Source organism: Xiphophorus maculatus, chromosome 7 (genome assembly GCF_002775205.1).
Source record: "Xiphophorus maculatus strain JP 163 A chromosome 7, X_maculatus-5.0-male, whole genome shotgun sequence".
In the NCBI taxonomy this organism is placed as follows: Eukaryota; Metazoa; Chordata; class Actinopteri; order Cyprinodontiformes; family Poeciliidae; genus Xiphophorus; species Xiphophorus maculatus.
The window spans coordinates 22,458,200-22,479,452 of NC_036449.1; the positions used below are offsets into that span (position 1 = coordinate 22,458,200).

General features: G+C 35.8%; 1 protein-coding gene across 1 annotated transcript; it reads right to left on the minus strand.

Annotated features, from left to right (window-relative positions):
* Positions 1-3,261: 3,261 nt before the first annotated feature.
* Positions 3,262-18,173, minus strand: LOC102237551 (pyridoxal kinase). The gene is made up of 11 exons (XM_005807671.2): positions 17,931-18,173; positions 16,380-16,434; positions 12,707-12,811; positions 10,961-11,044; positions 10,836-10,870; positions 10,630-10,715; positions 10,500-10,545; positions 9,525-9,636; positions 6,928-7,064; positions 6,770-6,836; positions 3,262-4,329 (listed from the first exon to the last, which is right to left on the minus strand). Exons 1-11 carry the CDS (start codon positions 18,009-18,011, stop codon positions 4,193-4,195), a joined length of 945 nt encoding a protein of 314 aa, XP_005807728.1. The 5' UTR covers positions 18,012-18,173; the 3' UTR covers positions 3,262-4,192.
* Between the last annotated feature and the right edge of the window lie 3,080 nt (positions 18,174-21,253).

The window sequence follows — 21,253 nt, forward strand, 5'->3', positions numbered from 1 at the left end:
AGCTACCTTTTTTCGTATCATACATATTTTTAACTGACAAAGTTATTGATCAGAAACGGTCAATAACTTTGACCATTTCTCCATAAGAAGAATTTTTAACGTGGATTTTAAAACAATGCACATTTATCTCTAGAGCCATAAGTAGTAAACCATTGTTTGTTCTACACTGTTATGAGAAATATTGCTGACTTGATTTTCTTCTAAAGGAGGGTAATAATCTAAAGCTCTTTGATAGGAAAACTGTTTTTAAAAAGTATCAAAATATGTTCTCAAAAGGTTAAGTGGAAGAATAAATGCTGTGGAAACTGAGACTTTAAAAAGGGATGTAAAGCAAAAACCATTCAATAACTTGGATAAGCTTTTGCTTCTTTAACACGTCGACAATGTCACAGTTTGATCGACTGAAAGCAGTACTGATGCAGTAATTCTTGCAAAATGAGCAAAGCAACCAAGTAATGAGTATTAACTCTACAATACAAGGACATTATTGTACATTATTGGTCTTTTTTAATATTCCTAATGTTGGTTTTGTTTGTCTGCAATTAATATAAATATTTTTTACAATGCTCTAGTCCAAATTAATCTTTAAAAACATAATTGTCTAAAGTTAATGCATTTACTGTTCCATAATATTCTAACACCTGTAGTTTGAATGAGATACTTAAGAGTTTTTCTTCTTTTTTCTTCGAAGTTGGATTCTTATTGTACATCCTCTCATCTTCAGCCCCCTGCTGGTGATTATAGAGAACTACACCTCAGATGTTTAAGATAACAATAATGTAACTTTTTAAAGTATCTATATTTTAGCCAGAGTTGGGTTTACTTGAGTAACTTTTTAAAAGAATACTTCTAGGAGTATTTTCTACCTCATTGTACTTTTACTTTTACTTGAGTAATTTTATTATGAAGTATTTCTACTCTTACTTGAGTAAAATTTCTGGATTTTCTACCCACTGAATGAAAAACAAAACATGTTTTAATCAAATATTCGCCAGACAGACACACCTGCAGTTTTTTGCTAGAGTTTCATAAGTTTTTTATTGAAAGGAACTGATTTTGAAACATTTTACTTCTCCTGATTTTGTTATTTTTGAGTTATGTGAATTATTATCATTTTTGTCCTTAAAATACCAAAATTTCCACTTAACTTTGAATTTTGGTTCATCTGATTATGTAATTTTTAAATATTAAATGATTGATAATTTGATCAGTTACTCAGTACTTGAGTAGACATTTTTACCAAAATACTTTTTTACTCTTACTATACTAATTTCTTGGATGGCTACTTTTTACTTTTACTTGAGTAAAAATAGTGCTTATCTTACCTAAGTACAATTTTTTTGGGTATTCTGCCCACCTTATTGTAACAAATGTTGCTTTAGTGCAATGCTTTTGCATGTGTCCTTTAAACCAATGAGATTTATTTCTTGCAAACTCCTAATAAATAAACAGTTTCTGCCTTGCTGCAGTGTATAGTGCTGCAGTTGGCCAGACGTAAAGCTCTGCCAGGTCATCTGGGCTAATGCTGGCTGGTCTTATTGTGGATTAGTGCTGGCCAAACAGAACTGTGTCACCTGGCTCTCATTACACGACAAAGAAACCATCTGGCATGACAACTAAGGCTTCCTTACCTCCTATAGATTGGTTTAAGCGTCATACAGATGCAGTCAGAAGTTTAGATATTTAGTATGGATTGTTAATGTAAGTTCCATGAATTAAAAGACAAACAACCCAGAATTTGATCCACATGTATGAATTTGTGTTTTTACTAAATAACTTATGATCATCCATAGATGTTTGGCTAACTTTTCTTTAACAAAAACCAAATATAATTTATAGTCAATCACTTCTAGTGTCATTCTTGCTGAATATTTTATCATTATTTTCATCAGAAGAACTGAGACCTTGAGTCAAAAACCCTTTTATTAGTTTCCTCGGTTCAATTGGAGACAGTTGAACCATTTGTTACATTTTCAACTGCTGTGGTTCGTTGTCAAATTAACCAGACCCTTTGAAAAACCTGTTTCAGGTGGCAGTAGTGCTACATTAATGGACGAAAGCTGCCGTTGAAATCTAAAGTAGTAGTAGTAGTTCCCCTCCTCCTCTGTGGGGGCGCTGCACCAAGAACCACTGAAGAAGAGTGTAGAAGAAGGAAACGTACTTCTTAACGAAATGTAAAGAAAAATAGAGGAGCGTAAGATTTTAGTGGTTCAGGATTTCTCTTTGGCAACAGACAACTAGACATTTCTTCCACGTGTGTTTTCTCCAATGTGAAATTAGTCTGTAAAACTGAAATTGCTGGCGATTTTAGAGTCATAAAATCTAAACCTCTAAGAAGGGTTACTCAAAAGTTTCCGAATCGAGGACCACTTAACCTATTAAACAAACACTGATGAACCACCTAACTTGAAGTTATCCTGTAGTAACACGTCTTAATATATGCAATCAGAAATTAAACTATTAATTTCTTCATTCACTTACTGTTGTCTTTGTACATTTTAATGAGAAGGGTGGTTCTGTTTTGTAAACGCGACAACAAAACCGTGAACAAGTCAACTCTGGGCTTTTTCAGTCATTTACAGATTCTGAATGTGTGGATTCTAAGCTTTCCAATGATAGAAAACATGTGGAAATAAAAAATAAGTTGTGTTGTGTGCATTTTTATTTTAGGGCTATTTGTAATTCACAAGCATAATAAAAGAAAAATAAACTTCTGTACAGTTAAATATAAACATTTAAATTTTATTAAATTATATCAGTTGTACTTATCTATTGTATTTATTTGACGACTAAATATATTTTTTGTATTAAATAAGAATAATAGCTGTTGTGTGAGTAAAGCATTAGCTAGGAAAGTCGTAAAAAAATAAAAACAACAGTTCTCACCAACTGAGACTCGTTTACGGCATAGAGCCGTTCAAACTCGCCAGCCCTGCATTGTATTTGTTCCTGCCGTTTTCTTCCCCCCGGTATCTTGTTTTTCTTTTGAGCGACCCGGTTTTAAGCCATTTATCCATTGTTATTTTTAAACACAATCCTTTGCTAAGCTAGCTGTAGCGTCGCACTTTGAGCTGACGTCACGGCAAATAAACGGTCGATTTCGTGCAGTACCTCGCGGACCACCAGGGGGCGGCCGCGGAACACCAGTTGCTTCATCATTTCAGCGACTTATTCAAACCTTTCGAACCGAAAAAAACCCCATCTGAATTTGTGACATTATCGCAAAGCCACACAACAATCAATAAGATCAGAATCGACACATTTTCAGTAAAAGATTAATCATTTATTGTCTCTGTTCATTAAATTGCTCTACAAATGAGCAACAATTAAAGGTTTGGCACTTGACTCTCTTAACACTACGCGTAAGGTTCTGCTAAAACATTCATCGTGACCATTATAATTTCTCGTCTCTAACCTTGTTAAGGCTATACAGTGTGGTCTCTCGTACCTACTCTTTACCAGACGTGACAATAGAGTCAGAAACAAAAACAGCGATCACTTGTGAGTATCTTAAAGATTAGTTGTGCAAACACCTCAATTTGAGATAAGACATGAATCTAACACACCTGCTAGTTCAAGAAAGCATTGCATAATTAAAAAAGATTAAAAACAACCGTCGTTTTCATTAATTATTAACATGATCATCGTTAAAGTTACATTTAGTTTAAAATAAAACAAAGTGGAATTAACAGTGTTAGTAAAATTAGACCATGTTTGAGTTAGATGCATAAGATGTTCAACATTTTTGTAATGCAAATTTGAGCAGCTTTCTAAGTTCATGATGGGATAGTTTATTGGATGTCGTTACAAACAGGAGGCTGTTGTGCTTCTACGTATTTGTGACTAGTCCTGATGAGTCCAGACAGACAAAATGCATTTTCATGCAAACACTGGCTTTCTTTTAAGAACTGGAATGAGTTGTGTTACAGAAAGGACTCACTTTTACTATTCTAAGACATTTTTTTTAACACAAATATTCTGTTTTTTTGTTAGAAGTGAAGGGCATCTACATGGACTGTAACAGCGAACACACGGCAGTGAAACCAGAGTGTTTACACACCACACATCCTGCTGAACTCTCAGGTTTTGTAAGGCAGAAACACGAATGCTGTCAGAGATGAGCGAGTCCGACGCGCATCTGGCTGAGCGACTGGAATCGTACCGACGCTCGGTGAAATTCTTCGCAGGTGGTCTACTGCTTTTGGTCCAGAGACTTGTCTAAGACGTTCGCTTCTACGACAATGGAAGGGTTCTCGATGTCCGCTTTGCTCTGGACCATCCGCAGCTCCAGCTGGGCCGGGCTGGGCTTTTTCCCAGGACCAGCCGTCTCTGCAGGACAGGCGGACACACAGTCAGGACTCATTCTCACATTTGCATGTTTGTGGTACAAAATTCAGACTCAAGTCCCAGTTTAAGAAATGTAATAAAACAAAATGACACGGGGGATGAAAGTCATTTTTGTTTTGGGCCAAATCAAGATCATGAATCCTCTTAAAGGGCCGGTTGTGCCAGAATGTAATGATAAAACCCGTTCACAAACTGTTAAAATATCAATTAATCCTTAAAATTAAATATTATTGAACATCTTTTCAGTCCTTTCAGGATTTCACGATTCTTTTTGGGATTTTTTTTGCAATAAAAATCAAAGTGTTTACTAATTTGAAAAGATTTGCGCTTATTTACGTCAGTAAATGCAACTTTATTACTCGCTGACATTATTTAAAGCTGAGGCAGCTGTTTAGTAAAAATCTGCTATAAACTACCAGTTATGTATTAGTGCAAAAACATTTGGGGATTTGTTGATTTTGTGTGAATTTCCACGATAATTCGCAAAAATCTGGATGGCACGATTGATATAATTTGGCAGTAAACAGATAAAAACAGCATTGATGGGGCGTGCTGTGGTGGCGCAGGGGGTTAGCACGCCCCACGTTTGGAGGCCTTAGTCCTCGACGCGGACGTCGCAGGTTCGACTCCCGGTCCCGACGACCTTTGCCGCATGTCTTCCCCCCTCTCCTCACCCTCCTTCCTGTCTGCCTACAGTACAAATAAATACAAGCCACTAGCGCCGCAAAAACTCTTCGGAGAAAAAAAACGGAAAAAAAAAAAAGAAAACCAGCATTGATTTGATTGATAATAATATTGAAGCACATTTAGCGTTTAGTCTAGAATCTAGAGGGCCGCATAAAAAGCTGTGGCGGGCCAGATTTGGCCCACCGGCCTCGAGTTTGACACATGTGACATAGAGGATACATACAAAAACAAGAGTATATAAATTTTCACTGAAAACCTTTTGACTCTTTGTAGTTTTCATTTGCAAAATAATTCATCCATCTGGAACTTTTTCATATTTCATCACATCAAAACCAAAACCTTTAGCTGGATTTGTTTTTAAGAGACCAACATAAAATAGAGCATAACTGTTGAGTTAAAGGAAAATATTAACATTTCACAATTAAAATTGTAGTATTGTGATGTACATTTAAACTCTTTACTCAGATGCCCATTATAATTCAGTGCAATTTGCTTTAGAAAATCATATTATTATCAAAACAAGGTAATTTATTCTCAGTATCAATTATGACTTAGCAATTAATCTAAAAAGTATAAGGCGTTAATATTAGGTAATGCAGATTAATAGCATTACTGACTGCGAGCTAAAAACCTCTCTCCTGTGGCGCGTTATACAGCCTTGTACTGCGGTCAGCACTACAGAGAGTCGTAAATGTGAGTGAAAAGAAGTTTTTACTTTTTTTTTTTTACCCCTCCAGGGGTCTTTTGTGGGCTCTAGTGTCCCTTATATGACAGAAGGCTGACAGGAAACGGGAAGGAGAGGGGGGAAGACATGCGGCAAATGTCGTCGGGTCCGGGAGTCGAACCCGCGACGGCCGCATCGAGGACTGAAGGCCTTCAAACACGGCACACCTCAGAAGTTTTTACTTTAAAAAAACACCATGATGGAAAAACCAAGTTCAGATGTTGGCTAGATACAGCAACAATAAATTATCCTCCAACCGAGGATAATAGTCATTTCTAAATTAAAGCTTGAAATAAAATTACTTATTGTAAAACATCCTGAATATGAAAACATTTCTATGTGCATGTTTGCACATTTATAAGCAAATTTTATGCAAGTTTTTGAAAACATTTAAAGCTTACAAATAGGACTGTCACAATAAGCAATAAATTATTTAATCGCAAGATAAATGAAAAAGAGCTAAATCATTTCTATTATCATTTATCATTTTTTCTCCTCCTACAAGAAAAAAATGTAATAATGGATAATAAAAATCTTCAGTTTGGTGTTTTAGTCTCAACTAAAACTTTTTGTTTAAAGGACAATTTTGTTTACAGAGAATTCATAAATCTCTTTTATTTGTTCTTTCCATTCTTTTGTTTATTTATTTTGGATATTTAAAATGTCTCCAGTTGCAGTGTTAAATGTTCATTAAAATTTAAAGTTTACCGATCTTTCAGAAAGCATATTCACTCAGGTGAGCTCAGATTTCAGAAAAGGAACTCTTTTAACACTCAGTTCTGTGCTACTTTATCATATACAATCTCAATAAAAAAACTGAATTTTGTATAATATAAATCAGAATCAAACATACAACTACTCATTCCTCTTCAATCTACAGCACGACTATTTCTTCGTCCACATTTAGAGAGTGGTGCAGCCAGTTGTATTTTATTATAGTTAAAATAATCTTTGTTCACAAAGCAGCTTTGAGACAAACAGGAAGCCTGAAGAAACAAAAACAAACCCTACCAACGGCGTAAGTGATGGTCCTCTTGATGACATGGTGCATCACTGAAACAGTTTTTTCACAGGCAGTCTGAAGAGTCAAAGCACATCGGTGTTAAACCAAGATGGTTTTTACTGGATGCACACGGAGTCAGGAGTATTTTACTGAACACGACTCGTACCTTCAGGTCGTTGGGGTGAAGGTGAGTCCAGGCGAGCAGCATGGCGGCAAACAGGTCGCCTGTCCCCACAAACACGGCGTCGACTTTAGGGATGTCCAGGCAGATCCTTTGGTTGGTGCTGGTCCCGTCGGGTTTCCCTGAGGAGAACACAGGGTTCTGATGAGCAACAACAACAAACCTGGAACAAGTCGAGTTTATTTCTATAGCACATTTCAGCAACAGGGAGTTTCAAAGTGATTTGCATCAAAAAATCACAAAAATACAAAGTCATAGAAAACACAGTCAGCAACAGAAACACTACATTTTGTCTGGTGGCATCATTACTCATCATAATATTTATAAAGTTTCATTTATAAAGTTTCTAAAGCAACTCTAAACAGGCAGGTTTTAGTCTTGATTTAAGTGAACTCAGTGTTTCGGCAGCTTTACAGTTTTCTGGAAGTTTGTTCCAGATTTGTGGTGCATAGAAGCTGAATGCTGTTTCTCCATGTTTGGTTCTGATTCTGGATGCAGAGCAGACCAGAACCAGAAGACCTGAGAGGTCTGGAAGGTTGCTATGACAACAGCAGATCTTTAATGTTTTGTGATGCTCAGACGTTCAGTGATGTATAAACTAACAACAGTATCTTAAAGTCTATTCTCTGAGGTGCAGGGAGTCGGTGTAGGGACTTGGGTTGATGTGCTGTATCTTACTGGTTTTAGTCAGAACACCAGCAGCAGCATTTTGGATCAGCTGCAGCTGGAGGATTGATTTAGATGCTGTTGCAGTAATCAATGCGACTAAAGATAAACGCATGGATGAGTTTCTCTAGATCTCGCTGAGACATCAGTCCTCTAATGTTCTTCAGGTGATAGAAGACCAACTTTGTAACTGCCTTTATGTGGCTCTGAAGGTTCAGGTTAGACTCCATCACTACTCCCAGATTTCAGGCCTGATTTGTGGTTTTTAGTTGTAATAAATTAAGCTGTGTGTTGATTCTGGTTCCTTCAGATTGAGGCTAAAATCCCCCACATGCTTAGACTTGACTTTGATTAGTAGTAAGTGAACATTGATCAATATATTGTCAACTTCCTAAAACGATGGCCAAAGTATTTTTTTTGTCAAAAGTGATTTTTTAAATTTTTGCCAAATTTACCTTTGTAAAAAAACGACTGTAAAAATGTCCATTATTTTATGAAGGTGACGATATTTGACTAAATGTAATGCTTAATTGCTTAATTTGCGACTGTAAGACGTTTTAAAAGCACTTCAGGGCTGAAACGATTCCTTGAGTGATTCTAGTACCTCGATTATTAAAATTCCCCGAGGAAAATTTATCTGCCTCGAAGCTTTGTTAAATTATATTTTATTATTTAGCGCACTGTGTTCTGGCCGGGTAATTACTTGCGTTGCTCAGCGCTCTCACTTCTGCCTGAGTTGTTGACGAAAGCTAAGTGTTAGCTGCATAACGACCAGTTTTCACGTTTGACCTGGGAGGATTGTATTGATTGATGATAGATAATGGTCTTTGTCGAGTTGGTCAGGGGCAATGCCTGGTGGCGGTTCAGAGCGAGCAGCAGGGACGAGCATGGCGGGATTATTTATGCAGGTGAGCGGATAGACTGAACACTGCGGGCGGCTGTGTTTTAGATGTGTAGCTTCGTGGACGAACCGGAAAATTTATTTCATAACATTCCGATCTCAACAAATGGGTGGCAGAGCGCATCGTTATGTTACGTAGCTGGTAGATGAGTTTCTGTGTGTGACGAACAAAGATGTCAAATCCCGTCGCTAACATAAACACAAATGCTAAAAATGTCTGGGCAAGATGAGAGTTCATCTATTAAACTCACTGGATATAAATACATAAATGAAAAGCTGGAGTATAGACATTTTTTAGAATTTGTGAACCTGCCTCTTTATTATTAAATTTAATATAATTTCAGATCTTTGTATAACTTTTCTTCAGGTTAACTTAGAAAGTGAGCTGTTATTGTTACAAGTTAATTTTCTAAACTACAGAAAAGTTATTGTTAGGGAAGCTCAAATGTGAAAAATTGGACTGATGTTGATATCCAATAGTGACACTGTTATGTTAGATTTACCAATGTTTTATTTTATCTTTTTTTTTTATCAGATTACTTGATTAATCGTAAGAATAATCGATAGATTACTCGATTACTAAAATATTCATTTACAACAGTCCTAAAGTACTTTGAACTACCTTGTTGCTGAAATGTTTGATACAAATAAACTTGAACTTTAAGTATTTGCAGATTTACTCTAACATTGGAAAGTACATAAACATGTCAACTATTTCTTCTGTAATTAAATTGTAGTGAAAAAGTATTTGCCCCTTGACTGATTTCTTCTGCTTTGGTTAAATGATAACAACCAAATTAAAAAGTAGTTTAAAATCATGACTAGTTTGAAATATTAATTGCTGGCTAAAACTAGTAACAACTGGATGTGGGACCCCTAGTGGCAACAACGAGGCAGCAGCAGTCCATAAGGGTTTGTGATTTAGTTTTTTTACATCACTGGAGGAATTATGACCCATTTTTTTCTATGCATAATCTCTAGACTTTCCAGTAAATAATAACAACATCAACTTTACTTATTTTTTGGCTCCCCAGTGCCACCAGGAACTGGTCTCCCTGTTTAGAGGGCAGATCGGTGCTGGTGAGGACAACCGTGTCTGGACCCATTTCATGAAGCAAGTCCATCACCTGCAGGACAGAAACACAAAATTTACTTTGAGGAGTATTTTTACTATGCTGTACTTTTTACTGTTACTTGAGTGATTTGATCATGAAGTATTTCGACTCTTGAGTAAAATTTCTGGATTTTCTACCCACTGAATGAAAAACAAACATGTTATATCCAGAAATTCACCAGACTCAGGCACACACCTGCAGTTCTTGTTAAAATTTTATACGTTTTTTTTATTGAAAGAAACTGATTTGGAAACATTTTCTTCTTCCTGATTTTGTTATTTTTGTTACTTATATGAATTATTGTCATTTTGGTCCATAAAATACCAAAATCTCCACTTAACTTCATATTTCTCCACTTAACTTAATATTTCAGTCCGTCTGATGGTGTAATTTTTAAATATTAAATGGTAGACTTTTTACCAAATACCTTTTTTAACTCTTGGGTCATGTCTTGTACAGCTACGTTTTACTTCTACTTGAGTAAAATATCTGAATTTTCTACCCAATGAGTGAAAAACATGTTTTAACCAAAAATTCACCAGACACAGACACGCAGCTTCAGTTTTTGTTAAGATTTTATAATTTTTTTATTGAAAGAAACTGAAACTCTGGAAAGGTTTTCTTTTACCCGATTTTGTTACTTATATGAATTATTGTCATTTTGGTCCTTAAAATACCAAAATCTCCACTTACCTTCATATTTCAGTCCGTTTGATGATGTAATTTTTAAATTACTGATAATTTGATAAGTTACTCAGTACTTGAGTAGACTTTTTACCAAATACTTTTTTACTCTTAATTGAGTTTTTTCTGGCTACTTTTTACTTTTACGTGAGTAAAAATTGTTGAAGTTGTGCTACTCTGAGGATTCTCACCTTCACAGCATCGTCTTCTGTGCTTATTTTCCTCCCAGTCAACAATCTGATAAGAGCAGAAAACCAGATCGCTCACTTAGGAAACATGTGTCACCGTTTGCTCTGTGGTAACAGATTAAAATGAACTTACTCCGCTTCAAACTGGTTCGGAGTGAGAATATCCGACAAAGGCACTACTTTGTTCTTATAGACAGGCAGCAGGTTCTCTGGAACGTACTGACAAATACAAACAGAAAGTATTTTTTTAACAACAATCATTACATTTCATGGAGTTTATCAGATTTATTATATTTCAATGAAAAAAAGAAGCATGGGTATTTGGTAAAGGCTTCCTACCATAGCACCATGGTCTCCCATAACAGGATCACAAACTGAAATAAAGACAATATTTGTCATCAAGTGATTAAAAATAAAAAATAAAACATCAGTTTTATTGTTTTGAACTGGAAAATGTTGCCCACCATACACCAGGCTGGGGTTTCCCTTCTTTAGCTCCTGGATGATGTCAACCACTGCCTCCAGGAAGGATGTGTCTCTGCTGTACCCTTAAGGGAAAACACATAAAAAACCTTCATTATGTCAATCTGACTGCATTAAGCATTTATATGTTAAAGCTTAATATTTATGCAGACTATAACTCAGCAGTTTGTCAGCTACATAATCAAATGAAACAGTGGCAAAAGGAAAAACACAGAGCAAAAATTTTACATTTATGGTCAATAAAAATAAAAAAGAATGTATTTTATTTATTTATTTCGAACATTATAGTAGTATAAGATCATGTACAAGCACAAGGAATGCAAATGACATATTTTTCTACCACAGTAATCTTAACATGCTTGAAAAGGAATAGGAAGAAGTAAGAAACTTATGAACTCCTACTTGACAAACTCAGATGGACCCTCATTAAGAGACTTTAGGGAAGATTGAAATTTATAATCTACCCGACTTAAGACATTCAGTATCTGAATTGGCTTTCCCTGTGTTGCCTTGGAAGGGCTGCATATTTCCAATCACCTTGAAGATATGTAAACATAACGCTCCTTCCCACCTCACCCCCTCCTGTTGTCCATGCAGCTGTGGAGCTGAGCGCTCCCAAGGACATTCCTCGATAACAACATCTTATTGGACTTCTGCTGGGAGGCTGAGCAACGTGGTTTCAAGGCCCTGTGATGTCACCGCCTTCACTCATGTCTTTGTTTTGTCTGAATGTTGCCATGTGCCCTAATGTGTCCTTTCCTCTTTTTTATTTTATTTTGTGAAACTGTGGAGTACTTATTTTTAACCCAGAAAAGGAATTAGAACAGAGACTCTAGTTCATTAGTCACTGTTTAGCTTATTTTTTAGAGGAAAAGGAATTAGAACAAACTTAGAATCCAAAAAAAATTCTTCCAGAACAAAACATTTAGTTTTCATTATTACTTAGAAACTGTAGAGTACTCATTACTTTTACAAATTTAGAGCACACTTAGAAAGACCAGAGAATACTTACACTTATCTAGCAACCCAGAACAGGGTTAGAACTTGGAATCCAGAAAAGCTACTTTTTAGACTCCTATTCTTTCAAACCAGAAAAGGAATTAGACCAGATGATACTTACAAACACTGAATAGGAGTATCTCGTTTATTTACTGTGGATCAACATAATTAGATTTTTCTTCTTTTGGTTTGTTATTTTGTTTGTATTTTCTTTTAATTCCTGTAAATCCCTTTGTATTGCCTTGTTGATAAAAATGTGCTATATAAATAAAACTACCTTTTACCTAGTAGTAGTTAAAAGCATCAACAATTTAGCTTTTGAGCTCACTGAAAATAGATAGACGTGGAATTTGTAAAGACCACATTTATCTACAGCTAAAGCTGCAGGTTGTTTTCGTTATCCTCACCTGTCTTCCTGCAAAAACAACTCAAACTCAAATTTAACTTTTAATATGGACAAAAATGTTTGTTTCCACTGGCAGATTATTTTACTAATATAACCTTTAATCAATAATGAGGAATTATTGACTTAAATCAAGCTTCTATTTCTTCCTTAAAAGTTTTGTTTTGTTTCCAAGTGTGCTGATATTTGCACTAGAAATGAGTCCAGAAATACTCTGTAAAATTGTGTGCGATGATACATTTGTGATATATTTTATTTACACAGTGATTAGCAGCCATATAAACAAAAACACATTTTATGCTTCAAGTTGTTCTTTTAAACCCACCTGTGAGAATATAATCGTACTGGGTCACTTTATTAAGCTTGATTCCTTCGTACAGCACATTCAGCTCCTCCGCGGTCAGCACCTGTCCCTTCCAGTGGGCATAGCCTGAGCAGAAAGGTCAAAGGTCAGGTTGTTGTTTTAAGGAAGAAACAACCTACAGGAGGAAAAAATATCCAAAAGCAAACTTATTTCTGTTTTTTTTTTTTGCCTATTGATAAATGCAGATAAAAACATTTTAATTGAATGTCCTGCATGTTTAGTCTTCCAGGGCCAAAAGGGGCCTCAGCACCGACTGAATGGGAACGCTGTTGTCTGGAAACCAGTTCTGCTTTTCCTTTGTTCCCTGTTCACCCCTAACCTTGAACAAACAAGAAGAAGCTGCTCTGATTGCAAATGCTCAGGGACAAAACAGACACACAAAGACATGAACTTGTCATCCTGCACACGAAGCTCAACACCGAGCCAATAAATCAACTCTATAAGGAAACTCACAGCAAAACATGTGCTGTGCTTCGCAGGGGCGATCACAATGTTTACACATACCAGCAAGAACTGAACACAAAGATCACAGCTCATTAGTTTACATGAAAGCTTCAAAACACGAGAGCTTTGTCTTTCCAAGGAACTGATGTTGGTTTTACTTCAAGTAATTCCAATGTAAATGTCTCTAAATCCTTTGAAGGAAACACATTCTCCACATATTTTAGCACATGAAGCTCAGAAAATAATCCAATCATCTCTGCATGTGTCCTGGGGCGTTCTTGTTTCACCAGGCTTTTGTTTTCCTTCATGTGGTTCTGAGCAACGTTTTTACAGCCAAACTGGGTCCCAAAGGCACCAGATATCTGTGGGAAATGGGAGAGCAACACATTGTTCCCCACATGAGGCTGCACCAGTTAAAAGAAAAGAAAATGTTTCACATTTGATATGAAAAACTCCTCATAAAACCGTCTTTAAATTTCCTAAACTTAACTCCCCCTCTTTTTTTTCAGCTGGTGACACTAGTTGTCAAAGTACAGGTGAAACTTGGAAAAATCTAATTCAGGCATGAACACAAAAGAAAAATGTTAGTCTGAACAGCCACAAACTTTTGATAGATGAAGAGCAGAGTTGAGTGGGGTTGTATGGAGTACTTTTGAGAAGTCAACATATTACTTGCAGAGGAAGTCAGAGGGATCCTGGTTTTAGAGAATCTGTAGCTGCGTTTCCAATACAAATGAGTGTAAACTTTGTCAACTTTCCAGTAAGGTCAAAAAGGATTAAAAGACACAATTTCCATTAAATAAGAAACGTAATTGGAATCACAAGTTAATACGAAACAATGCTGCACATTCTGGGAGATGTAGGCAGAGGAAAGGCTTTAGCTGCTCAACCTCTCACAGCTAGCTAACAAAATGTTGGTGGAATCAGCTAACTCTCTCTCTCTTTGGTTACCTAGCAACAACCTATGGCATAGCAAAAAGTTCCTCCCCCCCCCCCCCCCTTCCCATCTCTGGTTACCTAGCAACAACCTACTGAGTAACTGGCACAGCAGCAGTTTAAGGTTTTGCCACCATGAATCATAACTGCTTAAAAATAAAAAAACAACAGCGAGGAATGAAAACGAGATACAATAGGAAATGTCATGGCACCAGTTTTGGCAGTATTTCAGATATTTAAAACAAAAAATCTAATGCATAACTATAGATATCCACTGATATACAACTCTTATATAGTATAAAAAAATGTTAAAATGAACTAACAGAGTGGATTATAAAGCTGAACCAACTAAATACTTCTGTTCTTGACCATTAATATGGACAAGATAACAAACTAACTTCAATGATTTGCTATAAAAAAGTTAATAAGCTGCAGGGATTCTTTCAATATGTACTTCAGGTGACGAGGCGATTTGCACCTTTGAACTGATGTCCAAAGTCTAAACTTGGACAATCCAGTCAACAATTTCTGATAATTCTCCGTCAGAACAGTGTATGCAGCTATAATCCACTTACATTCTGAGAAAAGTTTTTCCCCTAATAAACATCCGTTTGCTAAGATATTTCATGCTTTTCTTTGATGGGATCAAATCTTGATGAGGTTTTGTGTTCTAACAACTCATTTTTCAAAGTAAGGAGGAGGCGGTTCTGAGAAAAACCATGAACTTTAACTCCTGACCCTCATCACTTTGTTTAAAACGAACACGTCTTTGACAGTAAGACACAGTAAAGATTAACTCTGCATCAGTCATCAATCATATAATTTGTCTAAACTTGTGGCTTTAAATCTAAAATAAAATAATGCACAGACAGATTTCTACAGCACTTTATGTCTTTTCCAGGAAAAGACATGAATGAAAACAATCCATGTTTTCTTAGAAAGTGGTATTTTTTTCTTTTATGCTTCATTGTTGATCCTTCTTCTTTTTACATTTTTGAGAGGATTAAGATTTTGGTTTGGCCAGAAAACTGGTTTTGTCTCCCTAAATAAAGAAAAGATGGACATAGCAGTCCAAACTAGTAAAAGACAAGTTAAGAAACTCCACAAAAACATAACTTTAGCAGAGAATCAATTTTTACATGTGCTTTTGGGAGAGTAAGTTGTGATTAAGATGGCTGGAGTCCCTCTCTTCATGTCTGAACCACATTTTGACCCAGACAACAACAGACTTCTGGGAAACAAGTGGGCTGCAGCCAAAAACAACCGAGTGGGATCGTCTAGACTTTCACACAAGACATTTTTGCTTGTTTTACTGTATTTAAGCAAACATGTCAGATCCTGTAAAAAAATAAATAAAACAAAGCTTTGGAAAAGTATGAATACCTCTTGAACCTTTTCACATCGTAGTCATGCAAAAATCAGAAAGTTGTATTTAATTCATTGGTATTTAAGTAGGAAACAAAAAATATGAGTTGAATTTTCTTTAGCATGAAGAAAGAAGCTTACATCTTGCTAGCAGATTCTCCCACACGAGCTATTGTTGTTTGCAGCTCCTCCAGAGTTACAATTGACCTCTTAGTAGGTAATTTTCTTCAACGAGAGTTGAACTCGTATAGAGAACAGATTAAACACAGCTGAGGTAATTAGCTGACATCTGAAGGCAGATGGTTGCCATGGATTTAATCTAGGGGAGTGGGAATACACAAGCACTCCACACTTTTCAGATTCAGAAACAAAACAGACTAAAACACTGAAAAAAGTGTGGATACTTTCTGCTTTACATTCATGCCCAAATAAAACAGATTGAAGTTTGTAGTTGTAATGTGACATAATGTGGAAAGGTTCAAGGAACATGAATACTTTTTCAAAGTACACAGTCAAATGTACAGTTTTGACGTCTTAAATATATTTTTAAAAAAGGGACTAAAACAACACAACAAAAACAGGACTTTCTCATGAAAGTAAGCTGTACTTTGTTTCCCAATGCTTAATGGTGTAAAGGATGAGCACTGAGGATTTGGTTATTTTTAAATGGAGAATGAACTCAGCTAAGGTCTTAGATAACTTTCAACTTCTAATCATATGTGAAAAACCAAATCTGGAACAAATAGGCCATCAGTAGCAACTGCAATGACATGCTGGCACAAAATGAAAACAGAAAATGAAAAAAGAGGGCGTAACTTGTTTGAATAGAAATGATTAATTTCCTGATGAAAGTTGCAAAGCATCTCTGCCAAGGGAAGACCAAACCAACCTGTGTGATTGGAAAACTGCACAGAGTTGATGGAGTCCACTTCAAAGCCCAGCACCTGGAAAAACAGGAAAGATGCAGCGGTGAGAGCGGAGAACAATAAGGCTGACCTGGATCGGTGTCTTAATTTCACTGAACTGTGAGAAGGGCACGCCTCAGGATCAAATTATGTTTCCTACAAAGCAGTAATTCCCAGAAAGGCCAAACATTAAACAGACATTGAATGAAGAGGACTCAACACATAGCATTCAGCTGTTTTAGACTTCTTTAAATGTAGGCATCATAGTGAAAATATTAATTTTTAGCCACCATGATGACACAGAATCCCTGTGTTATCCCGTTCAAACCATATTTAATAAATACAAACTATTAAATAATTTGTGATGGGCTGCAAGAAACTAAAGAGATTAAACACTTATTGTAATGTTTCTAGAGCCATGCTTAATGTTATGTTTTTTCTTCTTATGTATGATTTTGCATATGTTGTCAATATTATGTTTTATTATTTTAAATTGTTATTACCATTTCACTTCTTAATACTTTTTATATGAAAAAGTCTATATAACTTCAGAGTGATTTGCAACAGAATCATATTACTTGATTTTTTCACATTTTGTCCAGTGAAGACTGAAAATTTTAGATGTATTTTATTTGGATTTAATGTGATAGACAACAGCAACAACAATAAACAGCAATTTATGGTTGCACCACCTCCAACCATAAATTTCCATGTATCCGCTTAAAAAAAACACTAAAGTAAATATGATAATTATCAAAGATAACAATGTTACAGGCTGTAAAAGACCTGAGACTAGGAAGAAGGCTCAGCTTGTACCAATACAACAATTGTAAACATGCAGTCAGAGCTGAGCAAATTCATGTGCTAAAACGGACCAGTCAAAGTCCACACCTAAATCTAATCAAGAATCTGTAGCAAGACCTGAGACTGTCTATTGACAGGCAGTCTACATCTAATGTGGCTGAGCTTGATCTGTTTTACAAGGAGAAATAAGCAAAAAATTTAGAGCTCTCTAGATATGGAAAGCTGGTTGAGACATACCCAGCAATACTTGCTGCAGCCATAGCAACGAAAGGAATGACTCAGAGGGGGTAAAAATACATGCACTCCACACTTTTCAGATTTGTATTTGAAAAAACAAATGCTTAAAACAGAACAAAATGCAACTTTGTGTTGGTCCATCAGTTCAGATCTAAAAAAAAAAGTTTTAGAGGGGTTAATGCTTTTGTCAGATAATATACAAATTAATCTAACGTTAATAAATTACTTTTATATTGAATAGTCATTTGTCCTACATTAACTTTCATATAACATTAATGATAGTTTTAGGTGTCACGCTGAGCAGTGGACCTGTCATACTTATAAAACCGGCCTGTGATGTACATTTGTTCAGTGCTTTAGCTCCGTGTTTAAAATCAAATTTGTCGCGATAATGTCTAACAAATTAGGTTTCCAGAGCTTTCTCTGGCTCTTAACACGACGCTTTCTCATCGTAAAACGGATATTATTTGAGCGCAGGGTGTATTTCCACATACCTGTAACGGAAACGTTGCCGACTTGTTCCCTACGTAACCCCTGACAACATGACTCTGGATAGACAAGACCCGACACTCCATTACCGTGGTTTAAAAACACCCGAGAGAGGCTGCGGACGGGTTTCAACCTAAAACCAGCATTTAAAGCCGACTGACACGCTGAAAGATAGCAAATGAAGAGTCCACCATTGAAGGGCACAAGCCGCCGCTGCTGCTGCTTGTGACAGTGTTTTTCTTCAGGCAGCTGAAAGGACACCTAACGTGAGGAGTTCAATGACTGGTAACAAAAGTGGGAGACGAGAGCTTCGACGAGCTCTTCGAGCGGTAGCTCAGGGGATTTTCCAGTAGCAGTTGTGGTTAAAGGCTATATAAGCGGTTAATGTCTTACATGAGTTTTTAATTAGCATAAATCTAGACGGCTTATCAGACTTAAGCTTAAGACTAGTCAGAGGAATGCTAATTCTGCTGTCGAGCCTCATGAAAGGTTGATAAAATAAAAAGTGCTTTACACAAATGCGTTTAACATGCACATCATTAGCGGTGCACCACCTCCAACCATAAATTTCCATGTATAATTATCAGTTTTCGTTTAAAAAAACCACTCAAGCAAATATGATCATTTTCAAAGATAAACCTCAATGCATATAGCATTCCACCATGTTTTTATAGATTAAGTTGTTTTTAGACAATAGAAGTACTGTATGCCTCTCACATAGTAATAAGCTGTGCTGAATGTGATTTTATGTCAGTCTCATCCATAAATGATTGCAAAAATAGTAAAAAAAAAAAAAAGTATGCTTTTTTAAGATAGTCCATATTTGTGAAGTGAATACAAATAATTTGGCTTTATGAAAGATGGACATGGCAGACCTTAATACATGTCCATGAGGACCACTTATCCTTACTTTTGAGCCATTTGCTCTTTATGTACACTTTTCAAAAGTTTCTTGCTAAGCAGCAACAGCATTTTTGACACTGAGGTTTCTCTGCAGGTTGCTGCATTCATATTTAGGAAGAAATAACAGGAAGTTGCATAACAATTATTACTTGCTCACTAAAATATGCTGCCTGCAACTTTACTGAGTTTATTATTACTTGAAAATTTTCATAAAGTGTAAGTCCATACAATGTAACTGCAAAAAATTCAAAACTTACCTTGCTGGGATGAAAAATGGAAACATGCAGTGACTTGTAAAAGTATTTTTCACTTCTGTTAAAACAGGTTTTTATGTGTAAAATAGCACAAGCTCAGTCAAACAGAATGAAACAAGTCTGTGAACATTAGTTTTCAAGTTTTGTCAAAGATTCTCAGTTAGATTTTGGTCTCATTGTAGCTCCATAAGACACAAGGTTCACTCTTTAAATCCTTTCATCCTTCTTTCACATGTTTCTCTGACTCCTACATGGTTTGTGGGACTTGTATGTGTGTATAGAACTGAGAGTTATCCTGTAAACAGATTTTTCATGATTATTCCATAGATTAATGCTCTTTTCACCCGTTTTGACACTTTCGGTGAATGGCTATCCCTTGATGGACAGTTACGCTATATATATATATATATATAGATATATAGTATATAGATATATAGATATAACTATATATCTAAATTTTTAACGTTGAATAATAAAAATTCTTATTGTTATTCTTAAATCCTAACATATCAATCTGATAGATGTAGATTTAAAATGATCGTAATAAACTAAAAATGTCAGTAACCGCGTCTTCACCGTTCAACATCTGTTGTGTTATGTTTCTGTTGACCACTAGAGGGCACAAGAGAACAGAGCTACAATGAGCGTTTCAAATGAAAAATTGTAATTTAACTAAAACTCACACACTGGAATATTTTTATGTATGTTCATTTCAAGTTGATTACTTTGTAAATGATAGCATTTGTCATGATTTGAAGAAAATAAACTAGTTTTAAACAAGTCACCGTCTTTAAAAGCAAGAAAGTGTTTCTGTCTTTGTCCTTTATTCAAACACTTGCAGCTGTGATTCCACAATCTCCACTTAAAAAATAACCTTGAATCACATGAGGCTGTTTAACCTGTTGAAAGTGCCTCTCCTAAAATAAAAACTGTTGGGATATTAAAAAGACAAAACAAACCTGTAAGTTGGCAATGCTGACTGTTCTGGACTTCTGTTTGCTTTTCATCAGCGAGAGAAAGAATGAATGGAGGTCTTGGTATGAAATGGGGGAGACTTTAAAGACATGCAGGTGATCGTGAATGACCCAAACACAAAGCTTTCTGCCCCCGACACCTGGGTGAGGAGCACAGAGGCCACACAGAGCCGAGACGGAGCCAGGTGGAAGAGCGGAAAGCTAATCATCAGCAGCATGCCTGCAGGGCAGCTGCAGCACAAAACCTTCACAGAGGCTTGTTAATAACATTTCCCTCACTGTGAGCCAATAACTAGTGTGTGTCAGTGTATTATTGTCCTTATTCTAGATGCATCTCTGACGTTTATGTAAAACAGAAACGAAAATAAACTGCAAATTGCAACCATTTTGGAAATAAATTATGTTTTTTCCAATATGAAAGACAGAATGATTCTATTATTGGCCTGTGCATCACCATCCAAGAAGATTGGAGGATTAAGGTTTATGACGACAGCGCAGAGCAATAATCCCTGTCAGTGTTAAGCAGTTATAGCATCCTCTATTGAGGGTCAGAAGAGGAAACGGGACCCAAAAATGCATTAATTTAATCAAAACAAGGAGAAAAACATGGAAAATAAATCACAAATACATTCAACTTTAAATACAGACATTAAAAGTATGTTTTGCTTTATATAAACAACTCGTGATGAGGCAAAACATTGACCATTAAACTGCAAAAATAAGAATATTTAGTTAAAGTTACAGAAGTTTTCTTCTATAACGTCAGTTTTATTTATTCAGGTTTTAAAAGGTTTGTCTAAACAAAAAAAAAAAAAATCTGTGATGAATGAGATTTAGTAGAAGAAGAAAAAAGTAATCTTTTGATAAATAGAGGAGGCTGTTTTCTGTAAACTCAGTGTTACAATCACAACCTTGAAATCTGTTGTTATGTATGCGTGGAAAGTAAAATCATAATTATCTTTTTTCCTTTTTAAATGTAACATGCAAACACATCTTAAATTACTTAATATAAGGCAATCATGAAGAACTGGATGACAGATTGATTATTAAGTTACTTTAAATGTCTTTTTAACAATGATTATTCCATGTCAAACTCATTTTGAAAGATGAAGGAATGACACAAAATCCAGTCTAACTTTCATGGTGTAAGATATAAACCTGGTGGGGTTTTTATTTGTAGCAACACGGGTCGATAAC

Coding starts and splice junctions, on each gene's coding strand:
- LOC102237551 (XM_005807671.2), bottom strand. CDS start 18,011: ATGGAGTGTCGGGTCTTGTCTATCCAGAGTCATGTTGTCAGGGGTTAC. Junction 16,435..17,930: donor CGGCAACGTTTCCGTTACAG/GTATGTGGAAAT, acceptor CTGTTTTTCCAG/GTGCTGGGCTTTGAAGTGGA. Junction 10,716..10,835: donor TGGGAGACCATGGTGCTATG/GTAGGAAGCCTT, acceptor TGTATTTGTCAG/TACGTTCCAGAGAACCTGCT.